Below are 10,400 nucleotides of genomic sequence, written 5' to 3' on the forward strand. Positions count from 1 at the left end.
CTGAACTACCAGAGACAACTGATATGAGTAGTTTCATTGCATATATGTTCAAATGGTTCAGGGCACATGACAAACCATGTGTCCCAATACAACTTACAAATGATATTTCTGGGGAACTCACTTGGTTGGCAACTTATCACATTTCTTTTACTTTCATGTACCAGGCGGGGGTATACATCCCTGACGACAATTGTCTCGTTTATATTCCAGGCATGTTCATCATACGCTTCCTACAGCCGCCCATACAGTCATGGCCACTCTTTCGTTCCAGAGACAAAATCATGGATTAGACATACTCATACAGCATAGCATGCACTATCCCACCTAGCACTTTTGTCCCATACTTGTAGAACGCATAACACAGCTTTTCACCTGGCTTAAAGAATCTCATTGGAACACGACATAGCTCAACCTGTGTCATACCATTTCTCCTAGGTTTTGCTTCTTTTTGCCACCTTAAACTATCTCACACACCATTAATTATATAATATACAGGCATTCAACAACACAGGATAACCTATGGCCAAAACTACCATAACTTCATGCTATCATACCAGACAAGAATATACTCAGAGGTTTTCAGGAATCCATTCCCCTACGTTCCTCTCAGAGATTACCAATAGCCATCCAACTTTTCCTCCTTATCGGACCTATTAGATCTACAACCATTCAATTATACTACCAAGTCGGCCATTACCAGCCATGCGCGTTGCCTTCTATGCCTTTCTCAGGCCAGAGAATCCACTACCATCACCACCACTCAGACAGATCATTGTCTTCAATGATCCCATGTATGTAAACACATATCATTAGCTATTGGCTCTACCACATTCCGAAACGAGTCAACAGGCACCAACAGTAGAGATACTATCCTACCCACATCAAATGGTGTCCACTTTCGGTCCCAGATTCCTACCTTCAAAATCCTTCCAGGAATTAAATACTTTAATGCATTTAAGGAAATGTCTGGTTAATTTGTATATATTTGTTGACTGTATTAAATCTTTGATTATTCATTTTTGCCCTCTTTATTTACAGGCCTACCGTATCGTCTGTCTCGGCACACCACAACCGACTTGCTCCCTGTATACTATCCTACGCTTATGCTGGATCCTTACTCCATATACGGCCATTTGCCCCTTACACAAGTATTAAGGCAGTTTGGACTGTATTTGTGGGAGGGGCATAAATTAATTCACTCCCCTATATAAGGGACACCCCTTACCTGACTCATATCGCTTGAGGTCAGCATCAGAATGACCCTCCCACCCACTCCTCATTTCAACACTTACTCTTTTCTTTCAATTTACTTTCTTACTCCTTGGTGGGCCCTCTTTATTTACAGGCCTACCGTATCGTCGGTCTCGGCACACCACTACCGACTTGCTCCCTGTATACTATCCTACGCTTATGCTGGAACGAACACACACACACAAAAATACACATCTATGAAAACATTGGACGTGTTTCGCATCTACAGACACTTTCTCAACATGAAAATATGTGAAAAATATGAAACTATTCTAACTTGATTAATATCCAAGATCTGTATGATTTCACTAGTTTTTTTTTCTTCCCAACACCCATTAATGAGTTACATTTTTCAAAAAACAATAGATTGAACAGGATCTACATCTGCCTGTCTAATTTGCATTGCATTCATGACTCCATCCCTTATCAGAAAGAAAATTATGAAAAAAGACAAATTAAAACGTTGCATTACTTTATTTGCCACAGGTAAGTGCATGTGATAATATGCAAATAAATACATATCCAAGTTATATCACTTAATATATTTCAGGTTCTAGCTTTGTTTTAGGTTATTATACTATTTTTAATTTGAGCAGCTAAGAAAGAAGTTAACCAGCTGCTTAAAGACATCATCATTAAATCCTTTGATGTTGTCTCCTTCCACGGTTTCATACAGTGGGGTGCTTTGCGTTCCCCAGCAAATGTTCTTGCGAGAATTGTTTACATCAGAGTCAACAGTCAAAGCCAATGTGTTTAGTTGGTAACAAAAAAATGAGAAATATTTTCCATCGGAAATAATAGCCTGTGACACAAAGGGCTGTGTTACATCTGCATGGCTCCAGAAACCTGCAAATACATAATAGTTAACTTTAGATTATTCAAAAGGGTACCGAAGCCAAACTGTAAATAGGATAATTTTCATTTTACTCTATGGCTGAAACATTACAAAGCTTGAATTCCCCTGGAGTACCGTTTAACTTAGACATTAAGTACTTTAAAGGGACACTATAGTCACCAAAACAACTTCAGCTTATTGTAGTTGTTCTGGTGAGTAGTCAGTCTCTGCAGGCGGTTTACATTGCTCCTAGGGACACCTCCAGTGCCCACTCCTCAGATGGCCACTGGAAGTGCTACCTGGGGCAGTGTGGCACAGTGTGCAGCACTGACATTCAGTGTCGCCACGCTATGCATTGCGCCTCCTTGACGATATTAGCCAATCCAATGCTTTCCTGTGGGAAATCATTGTGATTGGCTGAGATAATCACTTCTGATAATGCCGGTCAAGGAGGCAGAGCCATAGCTGGCAGACTGAAAATAAGATACGATTTCACTGTATTTAGGAGGGCAAAGGGGGGGCAGCATGGAAGGTTTCATTAACTACATTCTTATCGGTTGTACAAGGACACCACTGAAGTCAAAACTCACTAAAAAATAATTTATAAGCTACACAATGACTAATTGAGGTATCTAAGAATCCATGTACTACAAATCTACAGGGTCATACACATACAGAAAGTAGTGGAGAGGTCAACCATATTGGTTAAAACTTCGTGATTTTGTTCTTATTCTAATACAAAGTCTGTAGTTTGATGAAATCTGTGTGCCTCGACTCTGTGTGCCTCGACTCTGTGTATCTGGAAACATTACAGTCAATGACCAACGTTCCCCAATAACATCAGAAATTTTGGAGCTCCTTGCAAAACAACTACCTGAGCCCCCACAGGAATTATATGCCAGATAAGTATATTCCCACATCTACCAATATACTTCCTCAGACATAAATATGCAGGCACATACAGATATTCACTACACATGGACACTACTCTGAACAGACAGTATGAAATTATTACTCATAAAACATGCATGGCAGTTACTGGCTGAGAGTGACGAGGGCATGTTATTCCAGCACGCTCAGACTATCAATGTTGTTCAGGGTGAAGCAATTGCCAGTGTGGACATGTTAATTCTGCCTTATCAATGTAACCAAGTTGGAGAGCAAAGGATAATGGTCTCCATGTAACATAAAAAGAACAGGTTCTTGTCATTATTATTATTTTATTAACCGCTAAAAGGTTATCCCTTTATGTCATGTTTTTGCATGATGTTGGTCATTAAGATGTTAACTATAATCGATATTTAGCTTTACCTTGATACATTGCTTGAGCGCCAGTCCATGCAAACAGACTGGCTATTGCATTGGACCGAAGAAAAACTTCAATTTGATCAGCAAGGTTTCTTTTTTCTAGTTGCAATCTCGTGAATCTATCTGGGACCAGATGAATCTGTGTATGGCCAAATTTACAAAGATCTTCTACTTGGGAACCTAAAGATAAGATAATACAAGTTTTTTTATTTTTGTCTTTTTTATCTGGCACTTATTTGTACAGTTAAATGTTCACAATCCCAAGGTCTGTAATATATAAAACAAAAACACTGTATTCTTGAAAATGCTGTGCATCATGCAAATTGTAGTGTATAGCATTACTGTAAATTTAGGATGAGCAGAGAGCGGCATGAAAGACAGGACTGCAATTCCAAATTGCAAAGCATGGCATGAAATAAGGTTCTTAAATCATTACATTACTAATACCAAGCATTATATTATTTCCCTTATTCATAAAAAGTTCAATTTTATAGTAGAGAGGTTGATGCCTAGTGTATTCTGCTCTTTGCATTTCCAAGTCACCCAACTGTGACTTTGAAATGTCACTTAAATGAAAGAACACTTTGAGAAAGCCTCTGTGGTGAAACACATTAACGTTTTAGCTGTATTTTGGTTTAATTGTCTTTAAAGGGATTCTCCAGTGCCAGGAAAACATTAGTTTTCCTGGCACTGAAGGACCCTGTAGTGCCCCTCTCCCTCCCACCCCCCATGCCAAGTTGCTTAGCGGAGTCCAGCGCCTATGTCCCTTGGCGCTGTGTCAGGCTCCGCCTACTCTTCTCCCCCGCCAACGTCAGCCGGCAGGGGAGAACTAATGAGCATACGCGGCAAAGGCCTCGCACGCACATTAGACCTCCCCATAGGAAAGCATTATTCAATGCTTTCCTATGGGGATTTCAGCGATGCTGGAGGTCCTCACATAGCGTGAGGACGTCCAGAGTTGTATAACACACTTTTAATGTTCTAACACAGAAGTCCCTCTAGTGGCCGTCTGATAGACAGCTACTTGAGGAGGACCCTAACCCTGCAAGGTACATATTGCAGTTAATGAAAACTGCAATAATTACACTTGCAGGGTTAAAGGTAGTGGGAGTTGGCACCCAGACTACTCCAATGGGCAGAAGTGGTCTGAGTGCCTGGAGTTTCCCTTTAAATAAAATTAGTTCTCACTGAAATTGGACCTTCCTGATGTTACCATTGCAAATTTTATCTAGAGGATTCGCCCTTTTATTTCCTTGGTGGCAAATACAACACCTATGCTGTATGGGATTGAGAAAAACCTGGCTTGCTCTCCCTATGTGAGTATACCTCCTTTTATTACTTTCTTTTTATATATAACAGAGCTCTGTATCCTGTTTTATTTCTATACTGGAGAATTTCATGCTGCACTTTAAGATAAATACACTTACTCCTGACACCAAAGCGACCCACTGACCTGGGACAACCACCCTGACCTGGTGCCGAGGGACATCGGTAAGGTGGCTGAAGGTTTTTTTTTACCCCTTCAGCCACGTTGGAGTGGGGGCCCCGAGGGAGGGGGACACTCCAGGAGCCTATAGTGCCACGAAAACTGGTTTATTTTTCTGGCACTATAGGATCCCTTTAATAACACAGTTCTTTATAAGCATCATCAATACACTTGCCTATACATAATATTCACATGATGATGTAACTGAAAAGCATGGTGGGATATTAATTTCTCTTTCCCTTGCTTATGTTGTGCTGGATTATTGTTAGTGACCAATGACTGATAGAATTACACTATTTTGCATTCTCCTTTGCACTTCCCCCACCACTGAGGCTGGCAACTTCTTTTTAGGTCAGCTATCAGAAAAATCAAACACTTATTTCAAACAATCTGTAACAATTTTTAGTGCTGCTTAACGGTTGCTTATAATGTCTGCCAAGTTAAAGATAATAAAAAAATAAATGACATGACACATATTTTATCATGTCACTGAAAAGATTACCATCATAAAGAATTTACCTATATAAACTTTGTTTTCATACTGTCGACTAAACAGCGGCAATCTACTCGGCTCGTGGTTTATAACTGGCACTTCTTCTGGTACAACACTGTCTAGGGGAACCAACTTAAAAAAACAAAAAAAAAATGGTTAAACAATTTGAGGGAAACATTTTGGAAAGAATGCATAGAGGTGTGAAGTAAATTTACCATCTTGTGATAAAGAGAATTGCACTATATTTACTTAATTAAAAATAAATATGATCCCATCGCCAAGAAATAACTTGCTTTTCATTCACAGCTTTTAAATTTATAATAATCTAAAAAAACAAAAACAAAAAAATATCTTTAAAGAATTTAATATACATTTTCTCAAAAGGTCTTACTTCTGGAAGAGCTTTGGGTATTCTGATCTGGACAAGTGGCTTATCATCAATCTGAAATCGAACAGGATCAATACAACCTTTTCTGTGTCCACGGGGAACCTTGGTCTCTCCACGAAGCCAGTAAAAGTTTACCTCTGGTTTTACATCTATGGAAAGGACATGGAAAAAAAGAAAAAAAGTATATATACTGTATTTTTGTAATCTGCTTAATAAAATAAAAAAAATAGTGAAGTGAATGAGAAAATGTTTACAGTCTCCAAAACCCCAAGATGGATGGCACTATTTTCCTATAAAAAAAACAAAAAACTGACAGTTATTTACTAAAGTGTGAATTCAAGGTGAATGGAAAGTGAATTTAAAATTTAAGGTTACAATAGCTGAACAAGAAAAATTATGTTAGTCAGTTCTCTCATTAAGCTACTTTGGCCTAATATAAGAAATTTACTTTGTAGCTACTCTGAAATCCCACATAAAGGGAAACTATAGTGCCAGGAGAACAAACTCGTCATCCTGGCACTATAGCTTCCCCCTGTCAAGGCCTACCCCTGTGGTGCAGTCATTAACACCTTCTGTCACTTAGCTGGGTCAATTGCCGATGTCCCTCGGTGCTGGCTCAGCTCCACTCACAATCCTCCCCCGCGACCTAATGCGCATGCGCGGCAATGGGCGCGCTTGCATCAGGATCTCCACATAGGAAAGCATTATTCTATGCTTTCCTATGGAGATTCTGGCAACGCTGGAAGTTCTTATGCATTGCGTGAGGACGTCCAGTGATCTAAGCACCCAAAAGTCCCTCTAGTGGCTGTGTGGTAGACAGGAGGAGTTAACCCTAGCAGGTACTTATTGCAGTTTATAAAAACTGCAATAATTAAATGTTCAGTGGTCTGGGTGCCTACAGTGTCTCTTTAATAAATAACTGTTGTATACAATAAATCATTAAATTGGAGTTAGTGATCTATTAAAGGGATACTCTATGCATCTAGACCACTTCCCTTAACCCTGCAAGTGTAATTATTGCAGTTTTCATAAACTGCAATATTTACCTTGCAGGGTTAAGTCCTCCTCTAGTCCGTGTTCTTATAACACGAAAAGTGTTTTAAGCAACGCTGGACGTCCTTACGCCTTGTGAGGACCTCCAGCATTGCCGAAATCCCCATAGGAAAGCATTGAATAGCATCATCAATGCACTTGCCTATTCATAGTATTCAAATGATGATGTAACTGAAAAAAACTGAATAACGCTTTCCTATGGGGAGGTCTAATGCACGTGTGCGGCATTGCGCAGAATGCGCATTAGGTCTCCCCACCGAGGAGAGTAGGCAGAGCGCTGGTCTCCAGCAAGTCACTGAAGGGGTTTTAACCACTTCAGCAACTTGGGATGGGGGTGGGAGGGAAAGGGACTAATATGTTTTCCTGGCACTGGAGAATCCCTTTAATCTTACAGAATCAAATGACTGATATTACAGTGTATCAGCAACTGCTATATGTGCTGTCCCCTGTTCAGCATCTGCCCATTTACTATTATGTCATGAGATAGAATTGTGCCTGAAAATGTGATAAGCTTGAAAAAAGATAAAAATAAGAGGCAGATCATGTTCTACACAAACACTACGCAGGCAATGTTTTAATAATACACAAATACAGATTTAGACCACCCAGGTGCAGTGTATAAAAATAAAAATAATAATTACTTCCTTTTTTGGTCAGATAAAACAAAAAGATTCCTCTCAATCCGAACAGTACATGTAAGACAAAATATAGTATATCTAGACCTATAGAAAATAAAAGAAAGCGCTCATAGGGGATTAACATTAAAACACAGGTATCCCCTTGTGTTTATGTCACACTCACAGAATTTCTGTAGGTTTCAGGCTCATCAAATTGATGGATATCCGCAGATTCCTCGAAGTTAGGATGGTAGATTAAGCATGTAAAAGATAAAGAATATCATAGTGTAACACTGTTGAAAAATAAAATATCAGCTTTAATGGTTACACTTACAATATGATAGTTGTAAAAAAAGCCCATCAAAACAATTCTGTTTCTTCCATCAGTGTGGAGCCAAAACGTCCTTGTAGGAAGCACTACTCCTGAGGAAGTCTGGTGACCCAGATGAAACGCGTAGGGACTTGAGACTTTTATTGATTGGCATTTTATTATTTTATAATTGTATATCTGTTCTGCCTGACCTCTCTACAAGGACGTTTTGGCTCCACACTGATGGAAGAAACAATTGTTTTGATGGGCTTTTTTACAACTATCATATTGTAAGTGTAACCATTAAAGCTGATATTTTATTTTTCAACAGTGTTACACTATGATATTCTTTATCTTTTACATGCTTAATCTACCATCCTAACTTCGAGGAATCTGGGGATATCCATCAATTTGATGAGCCTGAAACCTACAGAAATTCTGTGAGTGTGACATAAACACAAGGGGATACCTGTGTTTCAACGTTAATCCCCTATGAGCGCTTTCTTTTATTTTCTATAGGTCTAGATATAATGTTTTAATAATACACTTTGAATCCTATGTAATAACGCTAAAATATATCAAAGAAAAACAATCCTAGCTAATAAAGAAGAGATAAACATGAGGATTAGCTTCTTAATACAGCTCTAAAACTGGCACCAAAAAAGGAAGTCACCATAAAATTCCAATAAAACAGAATATATGTACAAAGCTAAAAGCCAAGTAAAAACTAAGGGATTGCTAGCCAGGCTACCACCTCATGTTTTTTACTTGGCTTTTGTAGCATTACACATATATTGTAGAATCCGTTGTAATTACTCAGAGCTTATTTTGTAATATATAAAAACAGTAATTGTGTAAATGTTTAAAGTGGATTATTTGTATTATTTTATTTTATTAAACCAACGCATTTAAAAGGTTGAATGCCAACTTCAATGGAGATTTAGTTGTCAATACCCTGGCAGCATTAAACCAGTACTTACCCAGGCTAGACTGGAGGAGCACTGGATTATACTTGGCACACTGAGTGCTCAGTATCGATGCCAAACTGGTCAGAAAGGGGGCAGCTGACACCTCCTGAGTCCTGTACAGGTAGGTTCTGCCTTTCTTGGCATAGAAATACTCCTGCAGGAGAGCCTCGCACACCAGAGCCTTCAGCTGGTCCTGGTCCCATGGTGTCCCTTGAGTGGTGGCCCCTATACTAGTCCCGGTCTCTGGTAGCCCAGGCCGGTACACAGTTTTAGTGAAATGCTGGTACCAGCGGTCGGCGTTCAGAGCGAATGTCTGAGGATATACCACGTATTTGAGCCGCTGGAGGCCGTTGATGAGCTTTAGTTTCTCCGGTATATTAGTGAGAGCATGCACCCGTTTATAGTGCTCCTCTAACCGGCGGCGCTTAGAGGCTTTGGTTTTAGCCGTAAGGGACGCTACGATAGGAGGGTATAGCGACGAGGAAGTTGGGGGGACCTTAGTCAGGGTGTCCTGCAGCAGGTGTTCGGGGAGCAAGGCATTTTGTTTAATCTTGCCGTACACCCTGCGCGCCGCCATCTTTTACAGAAACTTCACTTCCGGCGCCGAAGGACGCGACCTTCCTCGGTGAGTTCAATATTGACAGTGAGCAGTCACGTGACGAGTGGTACCAACAATCAGATTCTCTCGGAGAGGGAGAGAGCCCTCTGTTTATTGGTCGCTTTCCTGGCACTGTGCATAGACTGAGCACGTGGATGTATCGCAGCATTCTATGGCAGTTACTTTGTAGCCAGTGTCAAGAGTTGCAGCCATACAGTATTTCAGGGCATTGGTTCCAAAGATGGATTTTGGAACGGTCTCCTATTTACAGTCTCTGATACTTGGAAATGTCAAATATAATTATAGACTTACTAACGCAAAGGATAAAAACACATCCACGCTATTATTATCAAGTGAAGTACTGTGTAGGTCAGTTTATGATAATTTAAACACAAAATATAGATTGGGATACATTCTGAGCAGTTAAAAATACACGAGGTAAAACCAAAATAAAAGAACGTTAAGAAGCACATTTATCTATTCTGATCAAACTTTCCAACGTATACAGAAGAGTATAAATATGTTTGGCACAGCTTTAACCCCTCCCCGACCTCGAACCACGTACAACCGACAAAAAATAGTCGTTAAAGGACCACTATAGTGCCAGGAAAACATACTCATTTTCCTGGCACTATAGTGCCCTGAGGGTGCCCCCACCCTTAGGGTCACACTCCCATGGCGCTGAAGGGGAAGGAAGGGGTTAATCCCTTACCTTTTTTTCCAGTGCTGGGCTCCCTTGGCGCTGGGACTCTCCTCCCTCTTCTGACGTCCCTGGCTGAATGTGCATGCGCGGCAAGAGCTGCGCGCGCATTCAGCCAGTCCATAGGAAAGCATTCTCAATGCTTTCCTATGGACGCTGGCGTCGTCTCACTGTGAAAATTACAGTGAGAAGCACGGAAGCGTCTCTAGCGGCTGTCAATGAGACAACCACTAGAGGCTGGATTAACCCAAATGTAAACATAGCAGTTTCTCTGAAACTGCTATGTTTACAGCAAAAAGGGTTAAACCTAGCTGGACCTGGCACCCAGACCACTTCATTAAGCTGAAGTGGTCTGGGTGCCTATAGTGGTTCTTTAACGACATCGGACGTACC

The 10,400-nt window shown here is 40.3% G+C and overlaps 1 protein-coding gene across 1 annotated transcript; it reads right to left on the reverse strand.

Moving 5' to 3' along the window:
• Positions 1-1,706: 1,706 nt before the first annotated feature.
• Positions 1,707-9,355, reverse strand: MRPS30 (mitochondrial ribosomal protein S30). The gene is made up of 5 exons (XM_063456875.1): positions 8,722-9,355; positions 5,765-5,910; positions 5,400-5,505; positions 3,398-3,574; positions 1,707-2,097 (listed from the first exon to the last, which is right to left on the reverse strand). The coding sequence occupies exons 1-5, from the start codon at positions 9,284-9,286 to the stop codon at positions 1,835-1,837; spliced, it is 1,257 nt and encodes a 418-aa protein (XP_063312945.1). The 5' UTR covers positions 9,287-9,355; the 3' UTR covers positions 1,707-1,834.
• Between the last annotated feature and the right edge of the window lie 1,045 nt (positions 9,356-10,400).

This window comes from Pelobates fuscus, chromosome 5 (genome assembly GCF_036172605.1).
Source record: "Pelobates fuscus isolate aPelFus1 chromosome 5, aPelFus1.pri, whole genome shotgun sequence".
NCBI lineage: Eukaryota > Metazoa > Chordata > Amphibia > Anura > Pelobatidae > Pelobates > Pelobates fuscus.